The 17,785-nt window shown below is 39.6% G+C and overlaps 1 protein-coding gene across 2 annotated transcripts in view; it reads left to right on the top strand.

The window, feature by feature from the left end:
• Positions 1 to 7,562: 7,562 nt before the first annotated feature.
• Positions 7,563 to 17,785, top strand: part of MED23 (mediator complex subunit 23) — a 45,211-nt gene continuing 34,988 nt past the window's right edge. For both annotated transcript variants that reach the window (XM_055433136.2, XM_055433135.2), the window contains exons 1-9: positions 7,563 to 7,819; positions 8,168 to 8,199; positions 8,350 to 8,437; positions 10,857 to 10,981; positions 12,763 to 12,874; positions 14,301 to 14,399; positions 15,206 to 15,307; positions 15,738 to 15,807; positions 17,274 to 17,386. In XM_055433136.2, the coding sequence (XP_055289111.1) occupies positions 7,772 to 7,819; positions 8,168 to 8,199; positions 8,350 to 8,437; positions 10,857 to 10,981; positions 12,763 to 12,874; positions 14,301 to 14,399; positions 15,206 to 15,307; positions 15,738 to 15,807; positions 17,274 to 17,386 (789 nt within the window). In that variant the 5' untranslated portion in view covers positions 7,563 to 7,771. The remainder of the gene's footprint in view (positions 7,820 to 8,167; positions 8,200 to 8,349; positions 8,438 to 10,856; positions 10,982 to 12,762; positions 12,875 to 14,300; positions 14,400 to 15,205; positions 15,308 to 15,737; positions 15,808 to 17,273; positions 17,387 to 17,785) is intronic.

Here is a 17,785-nt window from a genome sequence, read left to right as displayed (position 1 = left end):
CAGGCTTCCCTGTCCTTTCACTTCTCACAGAGTTTGCTCAAACTCATGTCCATTGAGTTGAGGATGCCATCCAACCATCTCAACCTCTGTCACTCTCTTCTCCGCCTGCCTTAAACTTTTCCAGCATCAGGGTCTTTTCCACTGAGTTGGCTCTTTGCATCAGATGACCAAAGTTTTGGAGCTTCATCTCAGCATCAGTCCTTCCAATGAATATTCAGGGTAGAGTTCCTTTAGGATTAACTGGTTTGATCTTGCTATCTAAGGGTCTCTCAAGAGTTTTCTCTAGCACTACAGTTTGAAAGCATCAATTCTTCAGCATTCAGCTTTCTTTATAGTCCAACTCTCACATTCCCTATATGACTACTGAATATACCATAGCTTTGACTAGACAGATCTTTGTCAGCAAAGTGATATCTCTGCTTTTAATACACTGTCTAGATTTGTCATAGCTTTTCTTCCAAGGTGCAAGAGTCTTTTCATTTTTTGGCTTTTTAATTTCACAGATTCATAGCTGGAAGGGAATATTGCTTCAGAATGCCTCACATCTCGAGTCTGACCTACACCTGATTTAGATATTTAGACAAAATTTTGGACTTAGAATTGATGCTACAATGGCTAAGATTTGTGAGCTATTGTGATGGGTGGCATGTATTTTGCATGCTACAAGGACAAGCATTTGGTGGCCCAGAGGAAATAGTTTTGAAGCTGAATTGCATGCCCCTCAAATACACATCTTCAAAACAATTTTATTTGGACATGGGGTCTTTAAAGAGGTAATTAAGTTAAAATAAGGTCATTATGGTGGGCCCTGACCCAGTATGACTGGTGTACTTATCACAATAGAAGTTAACCACAGACATGAACAGGAGGAGGACCATGTGAAGGCACAGGTAAGAGACAGTCACTCACAAGCCAAGGAGAGAGGCCTCCAAAGAAACCAACCCACTGATATACCTATGAATTGTAAATACTTCTGATATGTTTAGAAATATAAATAATGATATTAATGGATTTTGACTTGTTGAGAAAAATAGGAAATTTTGATCTCAAATTTTTACCAACTTGATCTCGGACTTCTAACCTCCAGAACTGTGAGAAAGTACCTTTTTATTTTTTAAGCCACCCATTTCTGTTGCTATGGCAGTAAACTAATACACTCAGGATAACTCTTGAAGTTAGTCTCCAGCAGAAAATTTGAATTCTTTATATCAGGTTTTTAGAAGTTCTTCAGTACAGTTCATTTCAGTCACTCAGTCATGTCCTACTCTTTGTGACCCCATGGACTTCAGTATGCCAGGCCTCCCTGTCCATCACCAACTCCCAGAGTTTACTCAAACTCATGTCCATTGGGTCAGTGATGCCATCCAACCATCTCATCCTCTGTCATCCCCCTCTCCTCCCACCTTCAATCTTTCCCAGCATCAGGGTCTTTTCAAATGAGTCAGTTCTTCACATCAGGTGGCCAAAGTGTTGGAGTTTCAGCTTCAGCATCAGTCCTTCCAATGAATATTCAGGATTGATTTCTTTTAGGATGGACTGGCTGGATCTCCTTACAGTCCAAGGGACTCTCAAGAGTCTTCTCTAACACCTCAGTTCAAAAGCATCAATTCTTCAGTGCTCAGCTTTCTTTATAATCCAACTCTCACATCCATACATGACCACTGGAAAAACCATAGCCTTGACTAGATGGACCTTTGTTGGCAAAGTAATGTCTCTGCTTTTTAATATACCATCTAGGTTGGTCATAACTTTCCTTCCAAGGAGTAAGCGTCTTTTAATTTCATGGCTGCAATCAGCATCCACAGTGATTTTGGAGCCCCAAAAAATAAAGTCTGACACTGTTTCCACTGTTAGCTCAAGGCAAATGGAAAAATAAGAATAGCTTACAAAAAATAGCTTTGCATTCACCTAGCTTGTAAGAAAAGGTCATGAGATGTTAATAGGCCCCAAGGCCAGAAGATAATGTATTAATATCTACCATAGAAAACACTCTCATAAACAAAGAAGTATGCGGAAAACATTCTGGTTTTGTAAAGGGAAAACTGACGACTCCTGACTCCTGACTGAGCGACTGAACTGAACTGAAACAGAAAACAGAAAAGTTATAATCTCATAGGGTAAAGGTTCAGCAGGTTGCAGCATATTAGAAATTGAACACAATGGTCAGTTCTTTTTAGTTACTACACACAGACTCTGCGGCTCTGGTGAGGCAGCCTCTGCCTAGCATTCCTGGTTAAATATTAACGGTTGTCTTATTGTTTCTACACTAGGGCTAAACTCTTATTATTCTAAATTCTAACTATAGTAACAATAATTTATACATCAAGAGCAAAAACACAGCTAGAAAACATGGATTCAGTAACAACTTCTAGAATAATATTTTTTTATATTCTCTAATAGGGCTTCTTCACTCCACGAAGGGCTCTGTGCCTATTAGGGCTTTTTGTATGATCAGGTTCTTTATGCTATTTATGATTAAGGTGTTGTGAGCAGTCATGTGCATTAGTGCCAAAGGCATAAACAAGTTAATTTTATTTGGAAAGAGATCGGCAAAGGCCTTTTGCCTGTGTCATAGAAATTAAGGAGCAGTCAGAAAGACAGCAGTCAGAAAGATAAGCATCAGAAAGACAGATGCTTTAAGGTGAGCGCCGGGGCAGCTTTTTTAAATCCCTGAAGTCCTGATCTGCCTTGTTTGTCAGGTCTTCTCATAACCTTGTCATGGGTGGGATCTCGCGTGCTGGCTCCCGGCACCTTTCCCTATTTGGAACCAGTCTGCTGTTCCATGTCCACTTATAACTGCTGCTTCCTGACCTGCGTACAGGTTTCTCAGGAGGCAGGTCAGGTGGTCTGGCATTCCCATCTCTTGAAGAATTTTCCAGTTTGTTGTGACTCACACAGTGAAAGGCTTTGGTGTAGTCAGTAAAGCAGGTATTTTTCTGGAACTCTCTTGCTTTTTTGATGATCCAATGGATGTTGGCAATTTGATCTCTGATTCCTCTGCCTTTTCTAAAACCAGCTTGAACATCTGGAAGTTCACGGTTCACGTATTGCTGAAGCCTGGTTTGGAGAATTTTGAGCATGACTTTACTAGCTTGTGAGATGAGTGCAATTGTGCGGTAGTTTGAGCATTCTTTGGCATTGCCTTTCTTTGGGATTGGAATGAAAACTGACCTTTTCCAGTCCTGTGGCCACTGCTGAGTTTTCCAAATTTGCTGGCATATTGAGTGCAGCACTTTCACAGCATCATCTTTCAGGATTTGAAATAGCTCCACTGGAATTCCATCACCTCCACTAGCTTTGTTCATAGTGATGCTTTCTAAGGCCCACTTGACTTCACATTCCAGGATGCCTGGCTCTAGGTGAGTGACAACGCCATCGTGATTATCTGGGTCATGAAGATCTTCTTTGTATAGTTCTTCTGTGTATTCTTACCACTTCTTCTTAATATCTTCTGCTTCTGTTAGGTCCATACCATTTCTGTCCTTTATCGAGCCCATCTTTGTATGAAATGTTCCTTGGTATCTCTAATTTTCTTGAAGAAATCTCTAGTCTTTCACATTGTATTGTTTTCCTCTGTTTCTTTGCACTGATCACTGAGGAAGGCTTTCTTATCTCTCCGTGTTATTCTTTGGAACTTTGCATTCAAATGGGTATATCTTTCCTTTTCTCTTTTGCTTTCTGCTTCTCTTCTTTTCACAGCTGTTTGTAAGGCCTCTTCAGACAGCCATTTTGCTTTTTTGCATTTCTTTTTCCATGGGGATGGTCTTCCTCCTTGTCTCCTGTACAATGTCACTAACCTCTATCCGTAGTTCATCAGGCACTCTATCAGATCTAGTCCCTTAAATCTATTTCTCACTTCCACTGTATAATCGTTAGAAGTTCTTACATAGTAAAAATGGCATTGCTCTTGTTTAGCCACTAAGTACTGTCCAGCTGTACTGCGACGACATGGACTATAGCGTATCATCCTCCTCTGTCCGTGGGATTTCCCAGGCAAGAAATCTGGAGTGGGTTGCCATTTCCTACTCCAGGGGATCTTTCCAACTCAGGGATTGAGTTCTTGTCTCTTGCATAGCAGGTGGATTTATTTTTTTTACAACTGAGTCACTGAGGAACCCCAACAATGGCATATGGTGTTGCATACACACACCAAATGTTAGGGAACTGTGTATCTTCCAGGTCAAATATTTGTATAGCAAACCTACAACAGGAGAATTATTAGGTCAAATCTTAGCAAGTAAAGCATGAGATCCAGCTGAATGAGGTATTCCACAACCTTCAAAAAAAGTTAAAGGTCATTTGGACCCCTATGACACCCAGGAGTTTTTTTCACTAGTTAAAGCTGATCATCCAAAAAAAAACAAAAGAGACAAGTCTTATTAGGAGTTGGTGATGATAGTGGCGTATGAAAAAAATACAATCCCAGTAAAATAGTAACAGAATTCAGAAATATATAAAAAGGGATAACATATCCTAACTGAGCAGCATGTTTTCCATGGAAGCAAAGTTGGTTTAGCACTGATTCAGGGCAGGCTGCCCCAAGATTGTCACTCTGGAAAGCTGAAAAGACTCAGGAAGAATCTTTGAACTTCCCCCCACTTATTTACTAAAAGAATTTAAGGCATAAGACCTGTTTGAGGAAGGAGCTCACACCATAAATAGTATAGTGAAATATGAACTATGGGTGGTAGACAAGGAGGAACTTACCAAGCCGGTTAGATCAAAGTCTTATCTATGTTCTATTGTCTCTAGATGGCCTGGCAAACATTTGCTCATCAAACATTAATTCTTTCCATCCTGCTGTGAATATCTTACTTCTCTTTGAAGCCCAGACCCCACCTTCTTGTTCCAGGCAAAAATACTGGAGTGTATTGCCATTTAATTATACATCAATTTTAAAAAATGCCTTGGGGGAAAACACATTAAGAAGGTCTAGAAATAGATGGCCAACTTTTATTTAATGAACTGAGCATCAGTGAGCATAAGATAAAAATTAATGGCATTTGGCTATGACAAATAATTCTTACAGACCATCTTGATGATGATGCTATGTCACTTCAGTCGTGTCTGACTCTTTGCAACCCTATGGACTGTAGCCCACCAGGCTTCTCTGTCCATGGGATTTCCCAGGCAAGATTACTGGAGTGTGCTGCCATTTCCTCCTCTAGGGGATCTTCCCAACCCAGAGATGGAACCCATATCTCTTAGTCTCCTGAATTGGCAGGCAGGTTTGTTACTACTATAGCCACCTGGGAAGTCCACTGACCATCTTATCTACTTAACCGTACAAGTCCTGGCCAATATCAAGAATAGCTGGCATTTGCTGGGAAGACAATGATTTGGAACATAGAGCAGAAATGTGGAATCTGCTAGATAGTGAAAGCTGTCTTAGAAGTGAGTCTGATGAAAGAAAATCCACAATAAAACAATCTGTTTAGCCTACAACGAAAAAACAGATTCCTAGGGTACTTGGATTTTAATAATTCTGGCTCTCTCACCCTTTTAGCTTGGACATTCTGCAAAATATACTCTTCAATACAGTTCATTAAATACCTAGTACTAAAGGAACAATGGATAAATACTCCATAAATGAAATTCTCTAGTACTTCTGCACAAAAGTGTTGTATGAGGCTAAACAAGAGACCCCGAAATCAGCTTGAAGAAGAAGACCAAGTTTCCACGAATATGTCAGACTGATCCGACCAGGCCAGTGGACCAATCCTCCTCTTTGCCACCCTTTTTCACCCCGATCCTCACCAAAGGCTCGAGATATTCAGTAATTGACAAATATTATTGTTTTTAGATTATCGTAAATGAAAATAGTAGATTTTATTCAATTGTTTTAATTAAAACAATTAAAAATCAATTATGATGCATTCATTCATTTAAAAAACCTTCATTGACAGCCTGCTGTGTTCTGGCACTGTGCAAGGCAGTGAGGTTACCATAGTAGAGAAGACGTGGTCCCTGTCCTCAAGAAAAGTGCAGTTTCAACTCTTGGCTCCAGGCAGCTGATGGAGCCCCAGAAAGTCAGCAGCTCGCAGACATCAAGTTGACCCAGGTTGCAGGAGGGGCATTTCCTGCAGGCTGCAGCCCCTAGGCCTCAAGTTTTTTTGTTTTGTTTTTTTTTAATTCCCGAGGTACAAAAGCATTAGCACCAAGTAGGAAGCAATTGCCGCTTCACCTGGGAAGTGGTGGCCTGCAGCCAACCTTGCCTCGCGCAGGAGGGTGCCTTCAGTTCAGTAGCTCAGTTGTGTCCAACTCTTTGTGGCCCCACGGACTGCAACACACCAGGTTCCCTGTCTATCACCAACTCATGGAGCTTATTCAAACTCATGTCCATTGAGTTAGTGATGCCATCCAATCATCTCATCCTCTGTCATCCCCTTCTCCTTCTGCCTTCAGTCTTTCCCAGCATTAGGGTCTTTTCTAATGAATCAGTTCTTCCAATCAGGTGGCCAAAGTATTGGAGCTTCAGCTTCAGCATCACTCTTTCCAATCAATATTCAGGACTGATTTCCTTTAGGATTGACTGATTTAATCTCCTTGCAGTCCAGAGGACTCTCAGGAGTATTCTCCAACACCACAGTTCGAAAGCATCAATTCTTCGGTGCTCAGATTTCCTTATGGTCCAACTCTCACATCCATATATGATTACCGGAAAAAACATAGGTTTGACTAGATGGATCTTTGTCGGTAAAGTAATGTCTCTGCTTTTTAATATGCTATCTAGGTTGGTCATAGCTTTTCTTCCAAGGAGTAAGCATCTTTTAATTTCATGGCTGCAGTCACCATCTGCAGTCATTTTGGAGCCTAAGAAAAAAAAAAATCTCTCATTGTTTCCATTGTTTCCCCATTTATTTGCCATGAGGTGATGGGACCAGATACCAAGCTCTTAGTTTTCTGAATGTTAAGTTTTAAGCCAGTTTTTTTCACTCTCATCTTTCACTTTCATCAAGAGCCTCTTTAGTTCTTCTTCACTTTCTGCCATGAGGGTGGTGTCATCTGCATATCTAAGGTTATAGATATTTCTCCCAGCTATCTTGAGTCCAGCTTGTGCTTCAACTAGCCTGGCATTTCTCACGACGTACTCTGCATGCATATAAGTTAAATAAGCAGGGTGACAGTATACAGGCTTGATGTACTCCTTTCTCAATTTGATGGACTTCCCTGGTGGCTCAGACGGTAAAGCGTCTGCCCGTAATAAGGGAGACTTGGGTTTGATCCCTGGGTTGGGAAGATCGCTGGAGAAGGCAATGGCAAGTCACTCCAATATCCTTGCCTGGAAAATTCGTGGATTGAGGAGCCTGGTGGGCTACAGTCCACGGGGTCGCAAAGAGTAGGACACGACTGAGCGACTTCGCTTTCGCTTTTCCCAATTTGGAACCAGTCGGTTGTTCCTTGTCAGGTTCTGTTGCTTCTTGACCTGCATACAGATTTCTCAGGCGGCGGTGCCTTACGCTGGAGGTTTCACTTGGGGGCGCTCGCATCTGGCTCGTGGATCGCGCTTCTCCACAGGCGGAACCATCTGGCTGGGTCTCTTGTTTCTGTGGGCGCCGTAGTCAGAGCACACCCAGCGCTCCAGGCTTCCGTGCGAGTTCCGGCTGATTGCTGGGCCCCTGTGGGGACAGTGCCGGCTTGGCGCCCAGGGGAGACGTTGACCCCGGCGAGTTGAAGTTACCTGCAGGCGTCTCCGGCCCTCTGCCCATCCATTGCCGGAGCTCGGGCCTGACCCGTGCCGCGCTCCTGGCGTCCACGGAAGGCGAGGGTGATGGTCCAGATGGAGACGCAACTGCAGAGCATTTTTGAGGAGGTGGTGGTGAGTGGAACTGCCAGGGATCCAGGGCGATGGCTGGGTGAGGGGGTGCCTGGGGGGCAGCGGCTCAAGAAATCTGGCCCGCGCATCCTCTCCCCACCTCTTCCTTGTTGTGACATCGAGTCTGTGTGCAAGGGCTGAGCGGTTCTCAAACTGCTGCCAAATTCGGTCTCATTTGAAACCCGTAACACCCTTTGTTACAGACCAAGCAGGTGGGTATTGTTTGTTTCTGCTCGTTGCTGACTAAGGTGATTTGCCCTATGTTGGATTGTATTATTTTGCTCGGGGAGGCCCCCTCCCTCCCTTAAAATAAGAAAATCATGTTGTTTACTATTTTTTTTTTTTTAACAGAAAACGGAGATTATAGAAGAGGCTTTCCCTGGGTGAGTGTATACATGGCAGATCTTTGTGTTTTTACCTGATTGTATCTTTGTAAGATTTTCTTTAGATCTGTCTTGGAGGTTTATAAGATCTACTATTCTGTTTACGTTGAATTAAAACTAGTGGAAAATAATTCGATTTTTGTTTTTTAGTATGTTTATGGACACCCCTGAAGATGAAAAAACAAAACTTATCAGCTGTTTAGGGGCCTTCAGACAATTTTGGGCTGGTCTTTCTCAGGTGAGCACTGCATTTTTAATATACACTCAGCTGAGGATTTTTGGCCCTTTATTTCTTTATGCTTACTTTGATGTTGCTGTTAAGGTTTTTCTGGAAAAGGAGAAATAAAATTGTCATCATCTTTTATTTGTCTATTCTGGCTTCCGTTCGTTTCAACTTATATTCTTCCAGTAGAGAATCTGTATTGAAAAATCAAGTTGACCATAGCACAGTGTGAGTTGTTTTTATAAATCTCTCCCAAGTTAGATTATATAAAACCATTTTCATCCTATTCTGACTTATTTAGTGCACTTCAGAACAACAGTGTTAGGAGTTGTAATGGATAAAAACTTTAATCATTTAATCAATGAAGGAACTGGTACAGCATTGATACAAAGATATTATAATAAAGATACTATAGTAAAGATAAGAAGATGCCACAGTAAGGATCCAAAAATACTTTAACAGAATTGAGGCAAGTACAGTAAAACTTAATAACAAAGAGCATTAACCAGAAATTGCAGCCTTGTGAAAGATAAAATGTTTGAAGCTTAAAGAGCTCATGACCCAGTAGTACATTATTACCTCCTTATGATGCCTTATAAGTAGGAAAATGAGAACGATTTACAGTCGAGCCACTAGTGACTAAGACTCACTGCTCAGAAATGAATCGCACAGTTGCAGTACATTCGTCCTTTTACATTTCTTTTACTTTCGATTATTTTCTAATATATTCATATGGTGCAAAATGCAAAGGGGTACCAGAAGTTCCACCCAGTGAGTAATCTGCCTTCTGCTTCTCTTAGCTTAGTTATTTGTTTCTTTTTCTGTCTGCAATCAGTGTTTCCAGTTTATGTTTACTTCTGTAGTGTTCAATGCATAGAATCATTGTTATAGAATGTCTGTATGCCGTGTACATTATTCATTAGCACCTTGCTTTTTCCCTCTTCAATTCTCAAATTGATGTAATTTTATATCAATCCATTTAAAGTTACTTCTTCCCTCTTTCTTTCTCAGAGCAGCATTATATCCTATTATATGGCTGCACCATCCTTTGTTTAACCAGTCCCCCACCATGTGATGGGTTGTTTCTTACCTTTTTCTCTTTAAATAATACTATAATGAATAGTTTTAGGCAGGGGACACAGAATATATTATTGCTGGGTCAGAGGATATTTCTATGTGTAGTTTTTATAAAAATAATTAGTAGCTTCCATAAGGGTTTTACCAATTTATCCTTCCACTAGCAAAATATGAGTGGGATATATATTGCTATCCCCTCAAGCCTCACAGTAGCATGTTAATGAGCTTTTTGATCTTTACCAGTCATAGCATGAGAAATTTTATCTCAGTGTAGTTTTATTTTGCATTTCTGTGAGTGATATTGAACATCTTACATCTTTCTAACATTTTAATGCTTTAATAATTGATTAAACACTTTATGAGTTAAGATAAAACCCTTGTCTTCAAGAAGTTTGTGTTCTAATGGAGGATCCAGAAAGAAAATAAGTATTTCTAAACCAGCACTGCAAGGGGATCCAACCAGTCCATTCTAAGGGAGATCAGTCCTGGGTGTTCATTGGAAGAACTGATGCTAAAGCTGAAACTCCAATACTTTGGCCACCTCATGCGAAGAGTTGACTCACTGGAAAAGACTCTGATGCTGGGAGGGATTGGAGGTGGAAGGAGACGGGAACGACAGAGAATGAGATGGCTGGATGGCATCACCGACTCGATGGACATGAGTCTGAGTGAACTCCGGGAGTTGGTGATGGACAGGGAGGCCTGGTGTGCTGTGACTCATGGGGTTGCAAAGAGTCAGACACGACTGAGCGACTGAACTGAAACCAGCACTATTTATTCAGCAATAGAAATGTGTAGGAGGGACAGTGGTAGCACAGAGCAAGACATCTTGAGGATATTCTGGAAGGTAATCTTTGATTTGGGCACCACATTTTGTATCAGATTTAAAGTTTTGCAGGTCTAGAAATTGGATATGTGATCAGTTCATAACTGATTTGGCTCTTAGGGATTAGATTCACTAAATTCTCATGAGGTTGATGTACTAATTCATAGTGGATTTTTCCTTCAGTGACAGGGATATTTATATCTGCCATTAAGGGCACTGCTTACAGTGTCTTACACCGTCTTTGCTAGACTTTTTTGTTGATCATGAATATGTTAATAAAATACTCTTTTTGGAGGTCCCATATAGTAAAAATGGTGGAAGTTTTAATCTATGTAATTGTGTGATTTTAAGCTTAATATAACTCAGCTACTAAATCTGAATTTTTTCAGTTTTTTTTTAATTGTTTTCTTCCATTAACTTATAATGAAGTATCTCACTCATAGTCTTCATATATACTCCCAGATGCTATTAGCTATTTGTTACTTATAAAATATAAGTTTAGACCTAAAATGTGATTTTCTAATTTTCCAGGAATCTCATGAACAGTGCATCCAGTGGATTGTTAAATTCATTCATGGCCAGCATAGTCCTAAAAGAATTTCTTTTCTTTATGACTGCTTAGCAATGGCAGTCGAGACTGGTCTCCTTCCACCCAGGTATGGTTAATGATGAATATGAGCAATCTAAAAGATTTTCTTTTTTTTATTAATGTTTAGAAATTGATTGAGGTGGTTGTTGTAAAAGGATAAGAGAATAAAGAAGGCAGTTACAGTCAACAAAAAGTGCTTCATAGTATCTCAGTTTTAATTTCGAGGATGCAATGTTCTTAAAATTGTATACTTCAAGTGCTCAAAACCTGGCAGGCTTTGCCTTTTAGCCCAGGGATTAAAATCACTCACTTTGACGAGCTTTTCCAGGTAGTGTTTGTTGTATTTGTTATAGTCACTGATTTGTTTGTTGAATTCTTTAGATTCCACGTACAAGTGATGTCATACAGTATTTGTCTTTCTCTGACTTATTTCACTTAGCATAGTACTCTTCCAGTCTGTCCATGTTATTGCAAATGGCAAAATTTCATTCTTTTTTTGTGGATGAGTAGTACTTTGTGTGTGTGTGTGTGTGTGTGTGTGTGAATATTCATGATTACAGTGCTTGCTTGGACACGGAGTAGGAAGGATTTTCCCAGGTTTTGTGTTTGCAATCAGATGGTGGCTATGACTGGAGTCATGACAAAGATTTTCCCATTCATATGCCTAACTGTCACCTGAGAGACATCAGCTGGCACTATTGGCCAGAACCTATATATGCCTTCTCTGTGTGACCTTGACTTTCTCACAGTATAGTGGAGTCCAGGAGCAAGCATTCATAAGAGGGCTAGGCAGAAGCCTAGCCTTGAAAGCCTTTCCATTTGCCAGTTTTGTACCTGCCCAAACTGAGGGATAGATTTTTTTTTTCTACCCTTTTGACACTGATACTCTTCCTGGGAGGAGCATCAATATTACATTTCAGAAGAGCGTGTGGGGTCAAACAGAGAAGGCAGTGGCACCCCACTCCAGTACTCTTGCTTGGAAAATCCCTCCGTCCTCAAGATGGACGGAGGAGCCTGGTAGGCTGCAGTCCATGGGGTCACTAAGAGTCGGACATGACTGGGCGACTTTACTTTTACTTTTCACTTTCAGGCATTGGAGAAGGAAATGGCAACCCACTCCAGTGTTGTTGCCTGGAGAATCCCAGGTACGGGGGAGCCTGGTGGGCTGCCGTCTATGGGGTCGCACAGAGTCGGACACGACTGAAGCAACTTAACAGCAGCAGCAGCAACAAACATTTAACCAATAGCTTTTGGTACATTTCTTTCTAGCAAAAAATATAACATAATTAATATTACTTAGTTCTATTTTGGAGAAGGCAGTGGCACCCCACTCCAGTACTCTTGCCTGGAAAATCCAATGGACGGAAGAGCCTGGTAGGCTGCAGTCCATAGGGTCACTAAGAGTCGGACACAACTGAGCGACTTCCCTTTCACTTTTCACTTTCATGCATCGGAGAAGGAAATGGCAACCCACTCCAGTGTTCTTGCCAGGAGAATCCCAGGGATGGGGGAGCCTGGTGGGCTTCTGTTTGTGGGGTTGCACAGAGTTGGACACAGCTGAAGCGACTTAGCAGCAGCAACAGTTCTACTTTAGGACTTCCGTTGTGGCTCAAGATGGTAAGGAGTCTGCTTTGGGTTTAGTTCTACTTTGGGTTTAGTCTTTCATATAAGTAAAAAATATAAAATTCTTTATGTAATTTTTTGAAAGTGTGCTTGAATAATGTACCTTTATGACAGTTATTAACACTTACTATGACAAATATAATATCCAGAGTTTGTGGACCTTGGCTATTAGAGAACTTACAAAAATTCTGTTTTGTAACTGGAATGGGTATTCCTTTTTTCTAGGATGGTTTGTGAATCCCTGATAAACTCTGACACACTTGAATGGGAAAGAACACAGCTTTGGGCCTTAACATTTAAACTGGTTCGGAAAATAATTGGAGGGGTGGATTACAAGGTATTTTTTTTTTCCAATTATAAAAAGTAATCGCTGTCAGATATGATTAATTTTTCAATGTATGTTATTTTAATTTCACATAGGAGAAATGAAGTGGAGGCATTTATAAAATCTGTCTCTTTTTTGTTATATTTCCTGAAGGAGTTTAAAATCACCCAGTGTTTCCCACAGCTCTCTGCTCCTCTCCCAGCATTCTTAAAAGTGCAGGTGGCTAGTGAACTTCTATGAGAAGTGGGGAGTTACCAGGCAGACTCATTTCTCTCATGCCATTGATCTTATGATGTTGGGGCTCCTTTCCAAAGGAAGGGCGTAGAGCAGGGAGGTGTGGAATTGAGAAGGGATGCAGGCATCAGCTGACAAAGGGAGCAAATCCTGCTTCACCTTGACCACCTTGGACACTGTCATTCCTTAATGGTATCTTTAGCACTCTGCTCTTGACCAAAACCAATAACATACACTCTCTAATTGTGTCTCATAACACAGCTCAGAAGCTCCACAGCTGCAGAAGCTTCTAATTCATTCAAGCCACCTTTGTTATTGTCTCTTGAAAGACTTGCAGATACCTGACCCTGTGCATTATATCTGTGTTTTCACTGATCTCAAATTATTTAACTAATAATTATTGGCCGGAGTCATGATTTCATACAAAATTAGTTCTAAGAAGCCTTTTCTGATTATTTTCTATTTACTTGTACTTTCCTTAGCAAGTTAATATGTAGTTTTTACCTCCTTATTTGTATGGTGCTTCATAATTGTTTCTTTCATGTATATGTTTTGTCTGTCTTTTACAAGACTGATCACATAGTTTATGCTATGGAATGAAATGACTTCTCTGTGTATTAGATTCTGCTCTGAAATAATGCAGCTGGTAATAGATCTGAATAGATGATCAGTTAGCAGAATAGCTTTATTGGCTAAGATTGAGGGGTTAAAGTATGTGATGGATGATGAGAAAGAGGGAATGAAGTTAGAATATATACCAGAAGGAAGGTGCAGAAAAGGTTGTCTGCCAAAAAGTTGAATATTTATTGTCCATGTTTTTCAGAGTGTTTTCAAGTTCTTCCAAATATATTTTTGTCTGTCAAGCTCAAATTAAACTTTTTGGTCCCTCATAATAATAGATATTTTTCTAATGTTATGAAGGTAAGAAAAGCTGAACAGAATGTGAAAAGTTTAATTTTTATCTATCAGTGGCTTCCTTTGTTCATTCATATGGCAAGCCATTCTTTAGAATTCTGCTTTGGAACATGACACTTCTCTTGGGTTAATGTTAGGGGTTTGAATGTTAGCTTTGGTTCAGATAATTTAGAAGTGTGGCTTTGAGGGTTACATATTTTTCCAAGTATATAATCTTGAAAGCTTTAGGCACTTTAACCAGCATCTGGGACTTTTTAAAAATTTAATCTATGACTTTTTGTTCTATCAGGGTGTTCGAGATCTCTTAAAAGTGATTTTGGAGAAAATCTTGACAATTCCCAATACAGTGAGCTCAGCTGTTGTACAGCAGCTTTTGGCAGCAAGAGAGGTAATTTAAACTTGTCTGCAATTCATTGATCGTCTCCTAAAGATGTCTAGTTTTATATTCCATGCTTTTAAAATTTACGGTAGTTTGTAAAATGTTCCATTTCTTTACTTCTACAAAAATCATATTTTAAAGGTACTATTTCACTTCCACTGTATTTCAAGAGGAAATTTTACATTTTAATTCATAGTTTTTAATTATGAAAACAACAATATTGATATTATTCTATCTTCACCCATTATAAGATGTCATCCTGTGGGCCACTTTAAAGATCTTTGTGCTTTGTACCTAATGTTGCAAGAATTGTTATTTTAGTCTGTTGCCTTCCGGTTGGTTTTAGTCACTCAGTCATTTCTGACCCTTTGTGACCCTATGGACTATAGCCTGCCAGGCTCCCCTGTCCATAGGATTCTCCAGGCAAGAATACCGGAGTGGGTTGCCATTCCCTTCTCCAGGAGATCTTCCCTGTCCGGGAATCGAAATTTGGTCTCCTGAATTTCAGGCGGATTCTTTACCACCTGATCCAACAGGGAAGTCTACCAATATTTAATGCATGTTCAATGTTACTTACTATCAGGAATCTAATCTGTTATTTACTATCAGCAATCATTGTATTAATCTTCACTTTTAGATATTCACATTTAAATGAATTTGTATGCTATATTTAAGCCAACTGAATCCATGAAATAATATCTCTACTTTTTTTTTTTTTAAATATCTCTACTTTTTAAATATCATTGTTGTTGGATTTAAAGGGCACATCTGTGGGACTATTCAAAATAACAACATAGCCCTTTTATTTTTCCTAGGTTATAGCATATATCTTGGAAAGAAATGCTTGTTTACTACCAGCATATTTTGCAGTCACAGAGATCAGGAAACTATATCCTGAGGGAAAACTTCCACATTGGGTAAATCTGATGTTTTTAAATTTTTTCATAGAAATTTGTACTAAAAATTACTAATCTGATATTTTGTATGCTTATTTTTTAATGGTCACTTTATCCTTGGATAATATGTGATTTTTTTTTTATGATGCATTTCTTTCATTTCTCTGCTGTCCTGTTGAGATAGTTTATATATATTATTTCATAAAATATAGACAGCTTCATCAAATAGCCAAGGACATGGTGGTATGACCTGGCTTAATTCAGGGATAAATGAACTGGTAAGTAATTGTTTAGGGGGAAGTGAAAGAGAACTAACTTTTGAGTAGTTTTATGTGCCAGGAATTGTACTAAATCTTTACATATTATTCTCATTTTATGTAAATGATTCTTATATTCAGAGCATCTTGATTTTATTTTTCTACTTACTTGTTTTCATTTCATTTTGTTTTAGTTACTTGGAAACCTGGTATCAGACTTTGTGGATACCTTCAGGCCAACAGCAAGGATAAACTCCATTTGTGGTAGGATTATAATTTAAAATATTCTAAATAGTACCTGATTTTTAGTGAGCTGACTACTGAACCAATTTGACAGATGAAATCTTATACATGTGTTGGTGACTTGCCATTTTAGTATAACTCTGGGAGCTTTTATACTCTTTGGAGTATAACTCTACTCCCCAGGCACCTGGAAGTCTCAGCAGATCTGTCTCTCTGGCTCTAGTACACCGCATTGTCTGACTCCCAGCCTATTCCAGTTCACACCTTTGCTCTGTATATAATTTGTTTTGTTTTCCACTTGTTTCATGTTTATTAGAGTTTCTGAATTTCCTTTTAAAAATAAGCACATGATTTGCAGTTTTTACAGTTCTCATATGTATATTCTTGAATTACTTCTAGAAATCATGGTAGCCTCAGAACCACCTGGGATTATAGACCCTTATTTAATCAATGACCAAGTTTTTAGTACTTTCTGTGAATCAGGTGCTATTCTGAGCACTGGAAATACAAAAAAGACATGAAAAGGACACTAGACTGATAATTCTTAGGCTTTTAGCTTTCATAACTGAGTGGATATTGACATCATTTGATGAATTATGGAAAGTGGTGCAGATTTGAGAAGAGTGAGGATGAGTTTAGTTTATGTTATATTGAACTTAAGGTGCCTGTAGGACATCCCAGTGACAACATTTATCAGGCATTTGGATACATGAACTGATTAATGGTCATATACTACATCTAAGGCCTCTAGGAACATCCTGTTTAAAGTTACTTAGTTTGACCCACGATTAAAGGTCTGTAAACTTTTTCTATAAATGGTGATACAACAGATATTTTGGCCTTGTGGGCTATGCATTCTTACAGCTACTCAACTCTGCCATTAGAGTGCAGAAGGAATGCTGCTGCTGCTGCTGCTAAGTCACTTCAGTCGTGTCCGACTCTGTGTGACCCCATAGACGGAAGCCCACCAGGCTCCCCCGTCCCTGGGATTCTCCAGGCAAGAACACTGGAGTGGGTTGCCATTTCCTTCTCCAGTGTGTGAAAGTGAAAAGTGAAAGTGAAGTCGCTCAGTCATGTCCTACCCCTAGCGACTCCACGGACTTTAGCCTACCAGGCTCCTCCATCCATGGGATTTTCTAGGCAAGAGTACTGGAGTGGCTTGCCATTGCCTTCTCCGGAGCAGAAGGAATAGCGTTCCAATAAAACTTAACGAGAGCAGGTGGATTTGGTTCATGGATTGTAGCTTGCTGAACTCTGTCCCTGGACAAATGCAACATTTGTGAGTTTGGAAGTTTTGTACAAATTGGTCTTTAACCAGCTGGGTTAAAAATATTCAAAGAAAATTCCCAGACTTCTAGCTAATTAAAACATATTTTTAACTATTGCCTGGTTCAGCATGATATTCAGTAACTATTTATAGAGCGAATGAAGGACTAGGCATTGCTATGTTCACATTTATTTAGAAGCATTTTTTGTAATTCCTACAGGCCGTTGCAGCCTTCTACCAGTTGTAAATAATTCGGGTGCCATTTGTAATTCATGGAAATTGGACCCTGCAACTCTCCGTTTTCCTTTGAAAGGCCTTTTGCCGTATGATAAGGTATGTTGCTCAGTATGATGGAGCTTTTGATCCATCAGAGTCTTCATCCAGATTATATATTGTGTAATGCTAAATTGTCTCTTCATAGACTGAAAAAAGTAAATATTCAATGAAAGATAGTTTATAACCATAAACTATGGTTTATGTCATATGCTTTCAGGATCCAAGTTTAGCCTGTGGTTTGTGATTATGCAGGTGTTTATGGTCCAGTGGTCCACTTCTGGCAAAGTACTTGGTGTTAGAAAATTGGATTTTTAAATTGATTCCTTGTTTTCACTTTTCCTTTACAAAGCAAGGACCAAAAATGAATTTGCAGTGTCCCTGAAACTTGAAGAGTGAGCCTCCTTATTTGTTGCATTTTTTTCCAAAGAGGAGAGGTGGGGAAGGACAAAAGTAGAG

Source organism: Moschus berezovskii, chromosome 10 (assembly GCF_049115385.1).
Source record: "Moschus berezovskii isolate FMDL1 chromosome 10, NW_MosBer_1.0, whole genome shotgun sequence".
Lineage (NCBI taxonomy): Eukaryota > Metazoa > Chordata > Mammalia > Artiodactyla > Moschidae > Moschus > Moschus berezovskii.
This window is presented reverse-complemented; position numbering and strand designations above follow the sequence as displayed.